Source organism: Ruditapes philippinarum, unplaced genomic scaffold, assembly GCF_026571515.1.
Source record: "Ruditapes philippinarum isolate M1 unplaced genomic scaffold, ASM2657151v2 ctg572_1_1_1_1, whole genome shotgun sequence".
NCBI lineage: Eukaryota > Metazoa > Mollusca > Bivalvia > Venerida > Veneridae > Ruditapes > Ruditapes philippinarum.
The window spans coordinates 212,362-233,730 of record NW_026866705.1 but is presented as its reverse complement, the minus strand read 5'-3'; the positions used below and the strand labels follow the sequence as shown (position 1 = coordinate 233,730).

Sequence of the window (21,369 nt, the reverse complement as noted above, 5' to 3'; positions counted from 1 at the left end):
AAGGAAATTATGTTTATACCAAAGATAATCCAATGGTCCAATTATCTCATATGAATATGTATAACTTAATGTTTCAACGTTTCTCTATTATAAGTAATTATGTTGGAAAAGATTCAAATTCTTTAAAAGTGATCTCAGAAACAGTTTTTAGGGATGGACTGACTGACGGATGGACGGACAGATAGAAGGACGGAGAGTAAATCTAAAGTCACCTCCGGTTGGGGCTAACAAGTTTACATAAATTATATATCTAAACAACCGACCCAGCAAAGAAAAATCGTATTTACAAGTTCTTATCTTCCATTGCATATAACACATAAGCACGTTTGCGCAGTTATAGATATATATCTGTACTTGAGACAAGACAAATGTTTATACGTACAGCTGAAATATAAAAGTCGCATACAGAAATTAGAGTTTGCGAAAACGTTTGTCCAGTATACGTTTCCACAATAACGTGTTTGATAAGACAAAGGCAAATTCATCTATTTGAACGATTTAAAGTCATGCATGACGCCCGCATCTATATGACCTATATTTACAAACTGTTAAGGAAATGTTTAAAGTTAAAAGCACGCTTGTTGCCCGTGTTGGAGCATTTTATTTGCATATGTAACTAAAACAACTGCATCCAACGTGAAATGAGTTAATATGTCTAGACACAACAAATTGTATAGACAACATAAACTATTTAACAAATTCTAACAAAAACAAAAAACAAAACAAAAAACAATGCATGATCCTTGTTTAAGTTTTTATTTCCACCATTTGGCAATGTTTAGAGCGTGATATCTCAAGGTTTAGATGCTCATTCGCTCTTCATGCACTCTTTGCTATATTTATTTAAACAAATAAAAATGTTACAGATGAAAAAGTTAGACACCTAACTTTTCCACTGTGACAGTCCGCCATTTTGGAAGTGTTTACATATTTACTGCCGTACACCTTATAACACAGTGAGCTTGTTTCGTAATTTTACCCCACTGCTTTTTCAAGCAATTGTATATTTGTTTCCTATCAACACTTCCATCGAATTGTTCTTCCCGAATTTTAAAAGCTCTGAATGTCACACTTTCACTTTAGCTTACGCCATTTTGTAGTGTCTAATTAAATCAAACAAAAATCACGTACATTTAAACGATTTAAAGACGCATTGACCAGGAAATATCTTTGAGAATAATGATCATCTATATTTATAATGCTTTCAATCATCTCAGTAAAGTTTTTTAATGGAGGTTATTATTTATAGGCTTTACTTTTGTTTTCTTTTAACCAGTAACTTACTAAAATTGAATATTTTTTTTTTCATTTATTATGTTCTTTCATATATGAATTACAAAAACATTCCAGTTAACATACTGTTGTTACATGTATTCAACATAATATATTCCATTATAATAATTATTCAATTCTAACAGCAATGTAAAACATACACACAAAACAATCTCACACAGATACATACACAAATACACATACACATACTCACACATATGCACACACGCACACACGCATATATACATACATACACAGGCACTCACACACGCTCTCTCATGCACAAAAAATGTTTTTGTCCCTTTTTATATAGTGATTTATACAAATCTTATTAGTTTTCTTTATAGATATGGTTTTTGCATTGTTTTACAATTGATTCAATCCACAATTCTTATATTACAGATGATATTCCATTTTGTCTTATGCGCTTCCAATTTATCTTTAGATAAAGCAATTTGTTCTTCTATTTGTATTCTACTATATAACATTTTTCTAAATATTTCAAAACTTGATGTATATTTTTGATACTTTGTCTTAAAAAATTGAATATTTGCATTGAGAATAAATCTGCTCTTTGGCAACTGATGCGTACTTTAAAGTATGCATCATTCAAACCATAATTATTTATGCCAAAATTTGCTTGTTTTAGAAGTATGCATTATTCAAACCATAATTATTTATGCAAACATTTGCTTGTTTATTTGCTTTCAAATTCAGTTCTTGAATTTTAATGTTTGTCATGATTTCAGTAATGGGAAACCTACCAGTATGTGAGGAGAAAGCTGTCCAGTCTGACAACTCATCAAATAGCAGTTATGCCTACATCTATTATGACAACTACGTATACTATGGCGAAGAAACAAATGAGCTACCAGACTCTAAAAAGGCTATAATCTATCTAGCTTATCAAATTTTACCAGTAATAATGGCCGCAGTGTCTTTTTCCGGAAACTCTCTTATCATCATTACTTTGATGCTGAAGAAAAATCGGGTGTTTTCTACATCAGCATTGTTTATTTCACTGGCAGTTGCTGATTTGATTGCTTCTGTTAGTGGCTCATTTCCAGCCTGGCTAATGGACATGATCGACGTTGACATCAACGATTTGAACATTGATATTGACTGCAAGATGAGTCCACTCTTTTCTAATGCCGGAAAATTTGTTTCCTCTATAGTTTTGGCGGCCATAACTATTGAAAGAACGCTTGCTGTTTACTTCCCTCACAAAGTTAAAGTTTTATGTAATTCATTCAAAGTAAAAGTGGCTTTGTTTGTTGTATGGACAACATGCTTTGGTATCAGCATATTTATATCAATTCAATATGAACCTATAATATCGGATGGCTTCTTTTATTGCATTTCATCTGTAAGTTATTTTACAGCTATTCTTATATTCTCCATTGAGTTTCTAATACCTTTCATCATTATAGGTGTAGGTTCGTTTGCCATTATTGTCAGACTATATGTGCGAGTAGACGTAACATCAAAAGGTAAAAAAAGAAAAACAGACATGAGAAATATAACATTCACCCTTATTATAATAAATATAGTATTTGCTGTGACAAAACTTCCCTATTTTGTACACAGTACTGTAATCTTGATAAAAGAATCATGGAAATGTGAGGTCCTTGAACCAATGGATAGTTATTTTTGGAGTACAGTTTCTATAACAATGGACGATATGAATCATGTGGTAAATTTCTTTATTTACTTTTTGACCGGTACACAGTTCAGAAATGATGTTAAATATCTATTGTTTAATTGGATCAAGAAATGTCGAAACAAGAATTAACGCCATGTATACCAATCACAAGCTCTTAAATTTCAGAAATATAGTTGCTACTTTTAAGCGTCATGTAAAATAATCAAGCATCACTAAGACCGGGAAAATATTACAGTCATAAAGTTTGCATTAAAATGATATCAAATGCGATAGAAATGAACTAATTTAATACGGCAGTTCATGTTTGTCAAGTAATGAATAGCACATATTGTTGTTTTTCTTGTTTTTTTCTTTTGTTTGTTTGTTTGCTTGTTTGTTTGTTTGCTAGACTATTTGAACTATTTTATCGATGCTCTTGCGAGAATGATTATAAATAAATTTGTTTATGTCTGTATCTTGTTTTCATGCTCTTTTTTCTTTCTTTAATTGTTTATTTTTTTATTGTTATAAATATTATCCATATTATTTATCTATTTATTCATTAATTTCTAATGTTTTCTGTTACTGTTGTTGTTGTTGTTGTTGTTGTTTTGCAGTTACTGTTTCTTGTTGTTGTTTTTTATGTTTTTTTATTGTTTTTTTCATTCCTTACTTTACTTAATTTGTTCAATTGTAGTAGTTATAAAATGCATAGTTAATCCATTTATTCCCCCTTTTAATAGCTTCGGTACATAATTTATATAAGGAAATGACCATATATCATACAAACAGGCAATGACGTCATTATACGAAACATTATTTCTTGCGAAATAGACGTTTTGAGATTTATTTTTGTGCATATATATACACTTACGATAGTTTACTTAATCTGTTCAATTGTAATAGTAATAAAAAGGCATTACTCAAATAATCCATTAATTCCCTTTTTTAACAGTCCCTGTACATATTTTATAAAAAGGAAATGACCATATATCATACAATCAATTAGCAGGCCATGACGTCATTATAGGAAACACGTTTTCTTGGGAAATATATGTTTTGAAAACATTTTTGTGCAAATATATAAACTTACGATAGTACTGAACGTTAATGTCTCTTAAAATGTAGTTGATATCAGTAGACATCGAGGGAACTTTCTATGATCATAGTAAAAGGAAATTATAAATCCGTATAGCGATATATTTCAATTACACATTGTTATTTAAGTACTTCGGCATAGAAGTGATGAAACTGACTTATATTTTTTGTTTATAAAAATAAATTATCTGTTCACAGGAAAGTACTCTCTTTTGTGTTTATATTTTCCCCATATAAATTAATTTAGTAATGGAGATTGCTTAACCCGTTTCAGTAAACACAGCTCCCTGTGTTTAGCCAAATGTTCTACATTTTTCAAATATAATTTCAAGAGTGAATGTATTATTGTCTGTTCTTAAATTAAAAGAAAACAAAGTTAGTTTAAATTTTGAAATTATATTGGTTGGTTCTTAAATGAAGGAACAGTGTGAGTCGTCTTATATTTTGATATCAAGATAACCACACTTTAACGTTGTATTGTTTTAGTTCGTAAATTTTAGGAACAATGTCAATCTTCACTTAATATTTGCTATGAATTTGATATCAAGAGTACCAAATTTACCATAAATATTACTACATTAGTTTAAACATTTAAACATGACTTTCAATTGAATAAATCAACTGACATTGATATACTTCTGATACATGCAACATTCAAAACGAGTCGAAGTTGCTATAAGGTGCGTTCCAATATTGTTTGGAGAATAACTCACCCAGCTTAACATTAACATTTTATCAAATTACTTTCTTCTGTTTTAAATGATTCGAATCCTATAGGAATAATTGTACACTTTTTACACAATTGCATAAAAGGATAATTTAATATCTAATCTTATTTGCATAATTTATCAAGCTTCCAAAATATATATTCACACTCTGAAATTCGCCAAAATACTACATTTGTGCCCATCATCATGAAAAGCAAATAATTTAACCCACCCGTCATTTTGTGTTAATTTTACTCAATCAATGTACTTAAATATAGATATCATGTATCTGTCAATGTCAATTCAACCTACAGTGTTTATACATGTAAATAAGTTAAGATTCCACATTCAATTATTGTGTCCATTCAGAAGTTGTTGAGCTAAAAGGACAATAAAAGAACTTTTTCTTTTGGTGATTGGCATGCCTCTTATATCAATCAACTGTTAACGATCATCGGCTCTTTTTAATCCAATATTGCAATCATTATGATTTTTATTTCCCGACATCCTCTTTCGGTTTCTATCGATAAAATTGTTTGTTTTTCTTCACTAAACTGGTTCATGTCTTTGTTAACTCACATACATACGAGGGGTGTTCAAATATGAATGTAAGTGGGTCAATTTTCAGGAGTGCTAAACAAACAATGGCAAACAATGGCAAAATAGTTATCTCAATCCTTCAAACTTGTCACAACTATGTGATGTAAAAAGTTGTTTATTCTTTTAATTCAATTTTAAAATGTGTTTGCATAAATTTTTTTGAGAGGTATACTGTTCAAAACTGGAAATAACCGAACCGACTGTTTTTTCGCAAGGTGTTTTTTGAGCCTCGGAAACAGGAAAAAGTCGCAAGAGGCAAGATGTGGCGAATAAGGAGGATGGTGAAGCTCGTTTCAAATATTCCCGTATAATGGCCGCTTTGTGTGCCGAAGCATTGGCATGCAACAACCTGACTCCACAGAGATCTGTTGCTGTCCGATGGTTTTTGAAATATTTCTTGAATTCATGAAGGACCTTGCTTTTGTATATCTTGACATTTATAGGTTTACCCTTTGGTACAGCAATTTGAATAGCGGGACCTTGATTAGTAAGAAAAAATGCATACATGGTTTTTTGACGCACATGGTACGTTTTGCTTTACAAGTTCCTTTACCTTTTTTGGCTGCCCATATTTTGTTATGTGTCTTTTGCTTGGGCTCATTTAAGTGAATCCACGTCTCATCGCCAGTGATGATATTAACGATCGATTGTTGTATTTAGAAAATTATTTCAACAATTGTTTGGAGATTCTTACCCGAGCATGTTTCTGTTCTTTTGTAAGGAGGTGGGGTAGCCATCTGACGCTTATCCTTCTCATTTTTAAATCATCTCTGAGAATTGTATCAGCGGCTCCTACAGAGATATCAACGCCTAAAGCAATATACCTAGTTGTAAATCGTGCATCAGAAACAATCAAAACATTTACTTTTTCAACCATTTTTGGCGAAGTTGTAGTTTTCGGACGGCATGCATGAGGTACATCTTTTACTGGATCCACACCACTTCTAAATTTCTTCACCACTGTGTGACAGATGAAAAGAAAGTTCATTGTTCCCATAAACACTTATTTCATTACATGTCTTTCGCCTGTGTACCAAGAACACAGCAGTTCTTGTTATAGGACCGTATTTGGTTAGTGAAAGGCGACCTTTTCCAAACCATTTTAGCTTAAGTATACACGAGTAGATAGAGTTTATCGAGCTATCGTGAAAGCTAGACTGGACTTACTTCCACATTTATTGTATCAATGGAGAGCTTAAATAACCATATATGCGATACATGTACATAGTTTGTGAAAAACATAGATTTAAGCGAGATATTGGCCTAATTGCATTCATATTTGAACACCCCTTATATTACTTGCATTCTAGCATAACTCAATTGTGACTTAGATATCATATTCTTCAGTAAGTATAGGGTCTACGGACCATAACAATTGCTAACGAGTGGGATCAACCCCCATTTCCGAATAAGTTACTTGGATTTCAAAGCTTTTGATTAAATCAGGTGATATTCATGCAATTCAAGGGCCCTCATTTATACATAATATTTTGTTTTCAGACACTGCAAATATTTACTAAGCTTTAAGATCACAATTGTTCGTCGTTGACTTTAATATTGGAAAAAAACAAGATATCCAAATATCTCTATTTATAATTAAATCAATTCTGTATCACAATTTGGCTAGACCAATACATCCTGTGAACCACATCGAAATGCAGACAAATTTGGTAAGATCTAGTAAGTAGATCTTAGTAAATGTTAAAATAGATAAATACAGAATCCCTAAAGAAAGCCCAACACGGCAAAATTGAAAATGTTGCAGGCTCGGTTTGATTGAGCCTGTTCATGGACGGTACTGGAAAGTGCAAGTTACCGTCCACGCCCCCTAGCACCGGCTTAAGCAGAATTCAACATTTAAACATGAAATAGTAAAATTTTGAATTTAGAAACATCCGCAGATGTGTTCATACGGCGGTTATTATGGAATCATCAATGTGACACTTCCGTGCCATTCCATGAAAAGCGGCGTATGGTCCCCAAGTAATAAAAAGCGTGTGCCCTAAACGAGAAAACAATGGGCGGAACTAAATAAAATGGAATTTTAAAAGGGGATCAGAGGTTATGAAGCCTGCGTATCACAGATAAGACGTCAAAAGAAAAATTTAAAAAGCAGGCAACATATCCTATGGGTGATTCAACATTATTCAAGTAGGAATATTGGAACCACCCAACTAGAAAATGCCGAAAAGTTGAAACGAAAAATACCACAAGCACAACAATAATGTCGTGCTGAACGATCTTCAAGGATCGAAAATATAACATCATTGATTAAATGTACGGGGAGACTTTTTACAGCCGCCACACGGCACAAATAACACGGATGTGATCATAAAATAGATAAATACAGAATCCCTAAAGAAAGCCCAACACGTCGTCAGTAAAGACTCATTTACTGCCTTTCGACGATTTGTTCTCAAAATCAATACTATCTTAACAATCGGGCTAGATGTTCGAGTCATGAAAATAATCTTTTGCTTGTTGTCTTTTATTGTCCAAAATCCATTTTTCTCTCTGACCAAATCGCTGATATATTTTTTAGTTTGAAGACTTTGAAACTCAGATCATTTACGAATTATATATATTGCAATACACAGCTTTTTGACAACTGACAACTATCTCTCCTTAGAATTTACTAACGTCCGACAAAATGCCCTGTCTATATCGAGTTTTAAACAAGTTTGACGATGAACATTTAAAAACCTGTATCTTCTATATAGTAACTGGGAGACAGTTTTTCATCACGCAGTTTATCGAAAGCAGCTCTGAAACAAATCTTGTGTCAGGAAATTTTAGGCTGGTAGCTGATTTGAGGGTACAGATCACATTTTCTTACACAAACGAAAGAGAGTCGATCTTTTCAGAAATGCTTCACATCATCCACCCATTTACTTTAGATTTGGGAATGACTCTTTAGACAATGACACTTACCTTAATTAATAGTTATACAGATACAAATAGCTTTTGAAAACGATACATTTTATGACAAGCACACTCTGAAGTAGACTTTTTATTTTTCTGGTCTCTCGGGATCATTGATGCCAGCACTATTAAATGTTGGGAATTGAGTACCGCTCAAGCCGGTGCTAGGAACATGAGGGATGCTGCACTTTTTCATTAACCCTCATGTACAGACTCAATCAAACCGAGTCTGCAATTTTTATGTAATTTTATTGTGATTATTGCTTCCGAGGGATCGCCTTGTTTCCAGATTTTTTTTACCCATGGGCTATGCATATATCATTCCCTAGCGTTATTTCCTCCTTTCTTCCTTTAGAGGTATAAACTTCTTAACTGTATATCCCTGTATTATCTTTTAATTAGAACCTACCCATTCATAGTTTTCTTTTTTAGATATTTTGTCGATAATAATATAATATGTTGATTATTAGATGATCGTAGCATCTTTGTACGATGTTCAGAAGCGAGGCTTAAATTATCTAATGAATTACACTTAATGATAGCAATATGTTGTTGTTAATGTTGTTTTATGTATATTTGCATAATACATTATGCTTTCAATTAATTGATAAAAACAAAAAAACAAATTCAGAACATTTGAACAATGATCAAGAATTATCTCAGAGTTAATTTGAATTTGATTAACAAATACACCAGAAATGCATATAATGTTATCTTTCTGGAATATGTAACTAAAATATTTAAGTCAAATCTGCCTAAATAATTTCTATATCTGTAATATTATGAATAAAAAATACGCCATAAAACATAAGTCAATTGCAAAGTACACAAAAATGGTTCTTTCGGTTTCAAAAAAAAATTCCGTTCCATGTTATTTATTTTCCTCGTCCATATGATTATGAAGATCGGAGCGTCCAACTCTATACCGTACATTATATATGTTCATAACAAAATAACTATAATCACAAAAATCATACGTGTATGTGTGTTGCAGGCGTTTTTATACCAATCCACAAATGATTATTACAAATTACAAATGTTACATATAATCATATATGTCACATATAATTCAGTAAACAAGGAACGTCATGATAATTATTTTTAACCCACTATTAATTTTTTTCTTGATTTAAACGACTTTATGTACATGTATGAAAGGATAATTATACTTGACACAAAATGAAAGTTACGTTATTACTTATGCATTTATGTTACTTGCTTAAAATTTATGACACCAGTGAGCGTTTTATACATACGTAAATAGTTATGGCTTTTATTTTCATTATTATAAATGATAAGGGAAGATAACACGAATAAATGTAATATAAATATATATATTTTACACTCAAAAAAGTTAACAAGTCGTTTTTATAAAAGTTGGGCTTCAAGCATCCATATACATGTATTAATTGTATTTTAATTTTAAAGAATTTACAACTACAGATGTTATCCGTTTCAAACTTTGATTGCTTGTTCACTTCCATGTGTATGCATTTTAGCTCAAGGATTAGAAGAAAAATGACATTTATTGTACTCGTCAAGGTGTGCAGTTGGTGTGGGCATAACACCTAACTTTTTGTACATGCAAGTTTGTATAATAAAACCAACTGAAAGGAATGAATTGAAACTTGAAAAGGTGAAATAACATTGAACCATTTTGTATAAATAATTTTCTTTTAATTCAATAATACTAAAGACTACTTAATGGTCGCACAATTGCATCTTTTTCCATTTAAATTGTTTGCCAAAGCCCATTTCTTAGGCAATGAACTCCATCAGTCATACAGAATTATCTTCCCTTTCTTAAATATAGCCCAGATTAAAAGCAATAGGGGCTTTGGATAGTTTTTTTCATATTCATTTTCTGACAGTATTATATTCCATGCTCAAGCTAAAAGGAATTCTGCTAAATGAACAGTATTTTTATTGTGCCAAAATGGCCCAAACATGACAGACATAGATTTTCACATATTCTCAGCATATATCAATTCTTTGTATGATCATTTGCATATTTTATTCAGTTGTGTGACAGAATTGCAATTTTTTTGGTTATGGCGTTTAGACTTTACTGGATATTATTGCTTGATTTGTATATAGAGATTTATTGTTTTTGCTGAATGTTTTTTAATGTTCATTGATATAGAATGCTGTTGAAAAAATAAATTTGTTCATAGTTATTTAAAAGCATTAGTTGCATGATAAAGATTAAATTTGTTGCAAATTTAATTGTTGTTCTGCTTATTTAACCATGGGTCAGTAGCTGTATAGGTGTGATACTTTTCAGATTTTGTACAAATTAGGTTCATAGCGACACATTAACAAAGAGACCACAGCTATTAATAGATTTTTGGTCGGGTTGCACAGGTGCAAACCCTGGTTATAGTATGGTGAATGTAGGGCGGGCAGATGGGGGGGGGAACTGTAACAGTTTTCTCAGCAACTACTTATCACAGCCTCTTGATATTTGGCATACATCATTAACATGTGGTCCCATACCGTGGATTTTGATTTTAGGTCTGTAGCTCAACCACTTCCTGTTTACTAACTTAGTTAAATTTTCGACATTAATGGTCAATGGTAAATTTTTTTCGTAACATCACAGCATCATGATATTTGGTATACAAATGCATCCCAGCCTTTTCTGTCTTTGACAGTCCCTCTATGGACATTGGATTCAAATAATCTACTAGTCAGCCAGGTGCTTCAACTCGAGATTGGAAATAACCAGTAGACAAGAGAAAAGAAAAAATTCATTTACATTCACAACTTTTAATAATTCTTTTTATAATATAATTTATTTCATGCATCAGAAAACCCCTTGTAAACGTCTGACGGGAAAGTACTTCTTATCAAGTTTACAGCGCATGAGGGAAGCACAACTCGAACTTCTTTGCCAAGGTATCCCCAACACCACCTGGCTAACTGCCTGTAGGCAACATATCTCTGTCGTCTGAAAAAAAGCAAATTATTTAGTTGTCAGAGCAATATCTGGGAAGTCATTACAATATTTTAATAAATTATAGCTTTACATGAATATTATTACAAAGTGTGTAGCCATTTTTAAGTATGAAGCTAAATATTGTATGTATATCTATGCCTTAAGTAACTGATAAAAATCTCAAGAATTTCATTTCCCCTGTTGGCCTGTATAAATTATGTAAAGTATAAAATAATTTTACAAAATTTCACAGGCACAATACCATATTCAGCCACGTCACCTCTAAGAAAATGCCTTCAAGACTTATGTAGTGCACAAACACAGAACATATCAGTTGAATAGTTTAAACTATTGACAAAAAATTAATTTTATATTTATCAAGTCATTACACTTACTCATTGTTTGTATGCTCAACCTCGCCATATAGTTGTCTGTACTGGTAGTAGGCAGTCTCCAAGACATACCTGTCAAGACAAACAGACTGGAAACCAGGATGCCGGGTTATACAGGAAAGTTCAGTTGCTGTTTCTTCCTTATACTGCTCTATCTTTAGTTTCACACTGTCAATCTCATTACAACAGATAGATTCTTTGTCTGTATCCATTGCTCTACAGTTCTCACATTCACACCTGAAATGATAGTACAAGAAAGAAAAAATCAGCTTAGTAAACTAGACTTTATTCTGGAATAGTCTCGGGGTCTAAAGCAACAGTATATAAGGTTAATCTCATTTTCTTGGTTTAATACATATAAAGTTTTCACTCAGCAAATATATACAGAGGGGTCTCCTTGATGCCTTTTAAAAATGTATTGACGTGTTTTTATTTCCGTAAGAACAGTCAACAAATATTTTATTTCGATTTTGTTAGTTTTAAATTTACTTCTTGTGAATGTTATTTACGATAGGTATGGTCTTATGTTGTTTAATTTTATTTAGTGCCGATTCATTGCCGAAATTGATTTTAGTGGGTGGGGTATGTTACTTGTTAAAATCTAGTAATACTCCTATATTAAATATATATACAATTGAATTTATTAATTAAATAACTTTACAATATTCTTTCCATTGGGTGTATAGAAACTCGAATTTGCACCACTGAACAAAACAATGAAAAAGAAGTGCTTTACAATTTCATACCAGTTTGTGTTGCCCGATCGTTCCGGCTCTTCGTTTTCGATCACATCGGCTTGATTATTGGAATTTCCTTCATCAAGCCGCACAATTGGCTCAAACTGGTAAGGTAAAGTCTGTATCTCTTCATCTTCACTCTCAGAAAAAGCAATATCTGACGAATATTCGCTCTCGCTGTCATGTATTTCTCTGTAGTCGGCCATTGTATGTACTTGGAATGACGTCACACCCGAGCAACTGGGGAAAAATGCCGATCGGCACTTTCCGGAAATATTTCCGTCCCTTTCCGTACAGGTGTGTTTAAAGGGGAACTTTATGGGTTTATAAACAGGTAACCATTCGGTATTTTTCGTCGGTAACGAGTGCGTTCGATTTATTGTACTTATATCTTGCTATATTCAAAATGTAAAAGCGTCAATCAATGGGACCTTTAAACACAGTTTAGTTTGTTTTTAACGTTTCGTGCAATGAAACTTGTAAACTAAAAAATGACTAAATTTTGCAATATTTTATCTAATATATGGCTTTTGTGAGTTTTGTATCATTTAGCAGATAGATGCTTTCATTTCCTGCATGGAAGAGCATAAACGATTACTAGTGCTTCACTAAATGCGGCTTCTCGCGTGTTCTATTTTAACTACCTAGGCATCGTTAAAGCAAGGGCCTAGCATTTTGTAATTTAAAAAACCCTATCAAAAACATCCCTTTGAAAACTACACACGTTCAATATCTTCTACATATTAATTGGTGCAAAATATGTATAGAGGAATCAAAAGACCATCAAATATTCTCGAAATTTGCAAATTTTGAAAAAAGGGTCTCCATTGTGGTTAACATGTTATTTCTTGACGGGACAAATTTGACGGGATATTTTTACCCATTTGATTACTGTCCGGGATTAAATGCCCATACCATTTTCCTGGATGATAGTTCAATCCAAAACAGACACAGCATGTTATACTCATTTCAATGGCTTAGTTGTATGTTTTAACTGATAAGATGACTTTTGAATGATAAGAAAATAATGCAAATTGACTGACGAATTTTGTTTGAATATATGTCTGCAGTCTTTTAACGTTTTACAAAGCCAATACACGAGTAACAAAATATTCCGAAGAAAAAATATTATAGGTATTAACTTATCTAAGACAATGGTTTTATAATGACTACTGAACGATATTTCCGAATCTGACTTAAATTACATGTTTTTGCTTTTATGATAATAAAAATGATGAAACACACACGGGCGCATACAGGTAATAGTTGTCCCTATGGAACATGTTGTCAGAGTAATAAGCGACAATAAAAATTTATGAAAGTAAGAATAAAATATCATATAACCTACTTAAAATGTCTGTTAATACCATGTACCAATCACCTTAATGTATTTTATGTTGTTTTTGTAAACTGAAACTGTAATACTGAAAACTAGAGCGATCATCTTCATAAATGCTGAAAAATGAAAAGATGCGTGATCGAAGGGCACATTCAAAATACTCTTTGTAAAACTAGGTTTTGAAAATGTGCATGCTTCATAAATATGGTATTTATGCGTATTTTTGTCACACGAAATGCAAAAATGTACTAGAACGATTGTGTTTTATAGTTAGGGTTAAATATATTGTTTTTCTTTGATTAATAACTGTTATTAAAGATCCTGTATGTTGTGATCAACGTGGTAAACCACACTAAGTGAAGTTATATATATGTACAAGTACATAATTATGCAAATAAAACAATTTTCAAACATCAAAGAATATATAAAATATGTACTGCAAATATGTCTGCATATTATATATAATCAGTTAAATATATGCATTAATTTCTTATTGTAAAAGTTGACTTTAATTTTATAGAAAATAGATTTATATTACCTCCCATTATTTACATGAAATGTTAAATTCGGTAATATCTTTATAAATAATGCTTTTTGGAACCGGCAATACTGATAAATCAGTAATTTGTGCATCCAATAATTGATTTAAATCCATAAAAGTATGTGTAACAGGATCTTTAAACATGTATTAATATTGTACCTAGCGCGAACATTAAACGGAGCTCTTTTTTAAGAACTCCTTGCATAATGGTTTGTATTTTTTTTCGGTTAATTATTGTAAACAATTACACTGAATTACACTAAAATACAATTCAAAAGATAAAAGGATTTTACATTTTTACTGAAAATAATTGTTTTATTTTAGAATGTTTTTTTTTATTTATTATAAAGAAATCAATAATATCAATAAAATAAGTTAATTAATCGTTTTTATCCATATAGAATAATTTCAAATTAATTCTTACTTCAAGAATAAACGTTATATTTCATCTTAGACTTGATTTCATATCAGCCATGCATAACAGTTTCAAATATTTGCTCATCATAAACAACCCTCTTTGCTTAATATACTTATATAAGATGTGGAGGCAATGGTACTTTGTCACATGGAAAAGTTTCAAGAAGTTTTTACAAGTTTACATTCTTGTACAAAGCTACGGGTATGTATGCATATATTCTTAAATTATATATTTTCTTTAAAATCATTTACACACATTTATATATTATGAATACAAAATGCAATTGATTAAACAAGTCATATAATACAGGCTGCAAATCGCAAAGAAAATTTATCAGGAATATAGAAAATTATCTTTTTTATTATTTTTTATATTATCTTATATTATAAAATAAATACATTTGTGAATAAATGATGTCTAGATCTGGTAGTAATGTGTTTTCAAAATATGCAACATAAATAAAATGTATCAATACTATTTAAAGGAATGCATTTTGCATTTACTTGTATATTTTGTAATGAAAACAACTTTTTTATAGTTTCCGTTAATTTGGGGAGACTCTACCTGTCAATAACTGCACTGTTACTTAAAATTGAGACAAAATCAAACATTCTTTTCATCTCTAAAAACCGGACTCTGTCCGAACTTGACCAACAGTCATTTTTTAAAAGGATTGCAGTTTTCAGAGATTTCATACATTTATTGATAATTATGGTGTGTATCAACATTGACTTTGTTTAAATCATTTTGTATTTACTTTGCAACAATTTTGTCTAAGTCATATTGTTATTTCTTTTTGCCATAAATATCTTGAGAAATTTTATTATGCAAATTCATATATAATTCAGAAAATTAGATTTATTAGAATAAGCACATTGTCTGAAATATAACATTTTAATTGGCTTTTGAAATATGTAATAATGGAATGACATTTTTTTCACGACTGCACAAGTAAAAACAAGGTGACCATTAAGTGTTAATTGAACATGTCACCTGCTGAGAGTTTATCTTAGTCAACTTTTTATTACACAGACATTTTGACTTCTATTGCTGCCCTGTTTAGATGATTTTATGCACTAGTAGCCATAGAAAATTGTCCGGTTTTCGGAATTCAGAGGTTCCGGTATTAAGAGGATTGTTTTCATTGAATTTAAAAGGAGGACCTACAAATTGTTCGGTTTTGGATGTTTTACTGTACCTTCAGATTTAACAAAAATATTAGAATTCAAAGGATGCCTTTATTTCACATGATACAGTTGAACGTTTGTTTTTCAATTATGCATTGAATGTAATCAATTATCAATCAATTACCCTATTAAAGTAATTGTAATTTAATTGATTACAGTGGCAAGTCTGTGTACTCAGTCATAACCAATTACAATAAAATCTCAAGGTAATTTTAATTTAATCAAATACTGATCAATATTGTCATCCTTAAGTCTGCTTCTTATAAAATAAAACTGCAAAATTGCATCCACGTCTATAAAAAACACCTACAGCAGAAACCAACGTAAATCTAAAGGTTCTTGCTCTGCAGAGGTAATATTTTACAATTTCCTTATGATTTTAGTGATGGGCAACCTACCAACATGCGAGGAACCAGCTGTCTCTCCTAGAAACACATCGGACAGCAGTTATGACTACCTTTATTATTACGGTTACATGTACTATGATGAGGTACAGAATGAGCTATCAGACTTTCATAAGGGGATACTCTACATAGCTCTGGAAATTTTGCCAGTAATAATGGCTGCAGTTGCATTTTTTGGAAACACCCTTATCATCATAACATTGTTGCTAAAGAAAAATCGTGTGTTTTCTACATCAGCCTTGTTTATTTCACTTGCAGTTGCTGATTTGATGGCTTCTGTAAGTGCAAAGAACAAAGTTGACATCAAAAATTTGAATATGGATATTGACTGCAAAATTAGAAGTTTCGCTATTGATTTTGGCAAATTGATCTCCTCCTTAATAAGAACGGCCATAACTATTGAACGAACGCTTGCTGTTTATTTTCCTCACAAAATAAAAATAATTTGCAGCCCATCAATAATTAAAGTTTCATTGTTCATTCTTTGGACGATGAGCTTTGGTTTTACTCTATTTGCTTCTATCCAGTCTGAAGCCGTTTTTGCTGACGGCTTCATATTTTGTGACCCGACCCCCGATGACAGTTTAATTAAGTACTTTGGAATCGTTCATCCATTGCTTGAATTTCTTGTCAACTTCCTGTTACCTATCATCATCATAGTGATTGGGTCCGTTGCCATTCTTCTCAAACTTTATGCACGTGTAGACACAATGTCAAAGTTAAGGAAAAAGGAATTTAGAAATATATTTTACACTGTGGTAATCATAAATACATTTTTTGTATTATTAAAACTTCCGTATTTTATATACAATCTTACCACCTGGATTATAATACTTTTGAACTGTGAATATATAGACCTGATGGTTTACTATTTCTGGAAAGTAATTTGCATTACCTTGGATGATATGAATCATGCGGTGAATTTCTTCATCTATTTTTTGGCTGGCATGCATTTCAGAAATGATGTTAAAAGTGATCAAGAAATGTCGAAACGTCCGTTAAAGCTACACAAGCTTGTATTTTTTTGACAAACTTAACATTTTTGTTGCCTTTTCGATGTTTTTGTTGAATTCTGTTATACATTGTCCTAAAAGTGTAACTGTTACGCGTTTCTTGAAGTGTTTTATTAAAATTTGTACAATGTGGAAAAATGTTGATATTAAGGTGTATGTACATTTAATACTAGGTTATAGTAATGATCTTATGTTCGTAGTTAATCGTTAAAATGAACGACCTTTTAATGTAATTACTGAGACTTAGCATGACATTAAAGGATTTAGGTAGCTTTTATCGTACATTAATTAACTTTACTTTCAGTCTAACCCAAAATATTAAGTTGTGAGATAAACAACTCCAACACACTTCGAATTGAATTTCAAAAAGTAAGAAAACAATTTTACAAATGCTCTTTGATATAATATATATTGCAAAATTCTCTCATCATAAATAAAATGTAGACATTTTAAAAATCTTTGTATAACATACAAATATATGTTTATTTTATAAGGATAATGTATGATGGCAAATATAACCATGTGTTTCAAAAGGATAACGTGTGATGGCGAATAAACCCTGTGTTTAAAACCAAACTCTTAATAACAAAAAGTGCCGTTTAAACTTAGTTTTTTGAAACTCTATATTCTTAAAAGATGAACCACTAATTAATAGTAATAAGTTATTTTCTTTTTGTTTTAGCATTTTTACTGCAAGACGTTGCCATTCGGATGAGTCATAGAGACGTTATATCTGCAGAAGTAATATAAATATTAGTGTATAAAGTGATTTCATAACTTACTATAATGTCTCCTTTTTAATTATCAGATTATTTGGTTGTTGCTGCTGTTGTTTTATTTTTAACTTTTACGTATTTATTATTTTGATGTTTTTAATTGTTCATACATGAATAAATGTAGTGAAAACAAATAAAATCAGATGTCCTTTTCCCTGAACATGTTCCCTGAATAATCAACTACTTTATTTACTGTTTTTATATTGTCATCATTTATTTTAAAAAAAGAAATTGTTGTATTTTAGGATCGTCTTGTCTGCGAAGGCCCATTTTTTACGGCAATAGTGGAACGATGTTTTCATTTTTTTTGTTCTTTAAGTTATGAAGAAAATTGGGCAAACATATTCATGTATTTACATTTATGATAAACGATTATTCAGTCTGTAAACTAAAGTTCTGCAAATATTAGTAAAATCAATATGTTCAACCTAAGAACAAGGTAGACCCAAATATGTTACGTATTGAACCAAATATAAAAAATATTCACGTTATTTATCAATATACATATAAATTTCAATCATTTTGAAACTAAAGTTTAAAACAAATATAGGCAATTAACTCACTAATTATCAATTCAATTTAGTAATAGTTGACTTGAATTTTACAAATAAGATACGAAAGTATTACATAATTCAAACTCAACTATAAAGCGGATATTTTAACTTGTTATTTTGTTATCAATTAGTTAATGCCTTAATGCACATAATTTTAATCGCCGTTGATATTTCAAGGTTATGAGTTTCAATACTTCATTTCGGCATAGCTGCATTTATTTAAGCGCGACAAGCTACTACGTAATGTCAAATATATATGCATTAAGGATACAGACCATACAAAGCATGTATGCAAGATGCCACATTGGTATGACTGCGTAACAGAGGAAAGGACCATGTATAACACAGACGTTATAAGGACAGGTATGCAAGAACCGTATACCGGATATAAACCGAAAAAAGAAAGCGTTTTGTTATGCTAAGCTCATGTCTAGGGGTATAATGACGTACCTAATAAGCTATGTTTGTGAAATGTACTAACGGTTCAATTATGTTGTTTATAATAAATTAATCTTTTGATACCTAATATTTAACTTCTTACAGTTTTTCTTTCGAAATACGTAATTCTAAACAACGATACAGCGAGAAAGAATATTACTGCAATGTCCATTTTCAAAGCTCCTTTTGTAAACAGCATATTTCTTATCGGACTTTGTTTGTAGCTTTTGATGTTTAATGCTACTTTTATGAAATAACTTGGCTTAAAATAAAATTTGCTGACAGAGTATATAACGTGGTTATTTATGAATGTTTATAAAAAAAATATTCATATCTGCCATATGCTTTGAAAACAACACAGCAGTACTCCATAATAAAAGATAATATTAATCAATATCAAATTAATCATAATGGCAGTTCAATACTTATGCAGATCATGTTGTCCAAAACAAGTTATAAAATCTTAATATATCAAGGATGTTGAAGGAAAAATATAAAATAACACACATTGATATATGTTTATTCTGATACTTTTATGAATCAAAAAGCAATACAAATTATGAGGAAATAGGTTTTGCTTCAAGCCATTGTCAGAGTGTAAAATTTGTCGGTGTGTATACAAATTTATTTCAATTATATCCAAATGCGTCTATTCACACATATGCAAACTGGTCATTATAAAAATATTGGTTACATGTTTGCTGTTAAAATAGGGAAAAAACGGAATCCCAAGAACGCCTAAAACGACAAATCTGAAAATGTTGCAGGCTCAATTTGATTGAGCGTGTTTGTAGACGGTACTGAGAAATGCAGATTACCGTCCACATCCTATAGCAATGGCTTAAGTAAAATTCGACATATTAGCATAAAAATAGTGCAATCTTGAATTTTGAAACATCCGCAGATGTGTTCATTCGGCGGTAATCACAGACGCTTCATTGTGGAAACACAGCACACAGAAAATATTTTTAGAGATGATTATAACATTTAATAATGGTCTGAACGCTATATTTCAGATCAAATGCCCATTCCGTTGTTCCTGGATAATAATTTAGATTGAAAAAATAATCTACATAAATATAAAAAGAGCACATTCTGAATGGCTTAGAGGTATCTTTAAACTTATAAGTCGTCTACTGAATAATAAGAACAATTTGGTATATAATTAAGGACTTTTCTTATAGACTTGAAATTGTTTCTGTTCATTTGCAAATGCATTTGTAAGTCTATTCTACGAAATTCTAAGTAAGACGGTTACATCCATTTTACGAAGATTGTACACACAAATTTAACTGATACGTTCCAAATGTATTTAGCATAAACCAGACTTAGTGTAAATGCATAAACATGTTTGCACTTTTTATTTTGGATCATTTATGATTGTCTTAATGTTTTATTTCTCGCGCAAATATAGTTAAGATAGTACATGAGCCACGCCCAATGTTAAATGTGAAAAAAGTAACACATAGTTTCTACATTTCAACGGAGCACTTTTCGTTCGACGGTTTAGACTGTGTTACAACTTATTGCTTCATTTGTATAATTGAATTCTTTATTACAAGGAACCTGTGAAGTTGAAAGATTTATTAAGTATTAATGAGGTGTTAATAGTTTGTTCTTTAAACCGGGTCTTTGATTTAGCACGCAATTTATTTTACAAATATGTCTGTAGTCGTTAAATGTGTTACAAAGTATTCTGACAAAATAATCGATATCAACTTACCTTATACAATAGTATTATACGACTACTAAATGGAATTTTTCGAACTGACTTTATTTATATATTTGTATGTAAAATAAATTTATATTAATAAAAGAAAATTAAAATCACACTAAACCTATTTAAAAAGCAGGAAAATAAGTCCCATCTTATCCCCCAACTCCACACAAGAAAGAAAAAAAGTAATAGAAAGAAAAAAGAAATAGCAAATTAAAACAAGGAACAGAAACAAACGCCCATGAACAAAATAGAAAACGATGGATATTCATATGTACTTAGCATATTGAAAACCTAACACTGTACTAAAATTCTTTAAAAAGCATGTCAATAGGTCCCAAAGGAAAATGTTGTCCAAGCAGTAAGTGACAATGAAAATTTATTACTATAAGAATGAAATGTTTTATTATCTACTTAAGATGTTTGTTAATACCATACAATATACCAATCACCTTAATGCATTTTATATTGTTTTAGTAAATTAAAACAGAAACATCGTAAAATATAGTAATCATCTTCATTTCTTCTGAATTGTGTAAACAAAATCTAAATCAGCAAAAACAAAAATGAGCGTGGTGGAAGGATAGATGCAAAATCCTCCCTGTGAAACTCCAGGATTTAAAATTGTTCACATTATATTGAGCTTGAAATAAATTGAATCTTAACGTATTTTT

General features: G+C 30.9%; 2 protein-coding genes across 2 annotated transcripts; one reads left to right on the top strand and one right to left on the bottom strand.

Moving 5' to 3' along the window:
- Positions 1–2,023: 2,023 nt before the first annotated feature.
- Positions 2,024–3,064, top strand: LOC132733422 (galanin receptor 2b-like). The gene has a single exon (XM_060720070.1). It carries the CDS (start codon positions 2,024–2,026, stop codon positions 3,062–3,064), a length of 1,041 nt encoding a protein of 346 aa, XP_060576053.1.
- Positions 3,065–10,994: 7,930 nt separating this feature from the next.
- LOC132733424 (P2X purinoceptor 7-like) lies at positions 10,995–12,741 on the bottom strand. The gene is made up of 3 exons (XM_060720071.1): positions 12,318–12,741; positions 11,575–11,808; positions 10,995–11,191 (listed from the first exon to the last, which is right to left on the bottom strand). Exons 1-3 carry the CDS (start codon positions 12,512–12,514, stop codon positions 11,041–11,043), a joined length of 582 nt encoding a protein of 193 aa, XP_060576054.1. The 5' UTR covers positions 12,515–12,741; the 3' UTR covers positions 10,995–11,040.
- Positions 12,742–21,369: the final 8,628 nt, after the last annotated feature.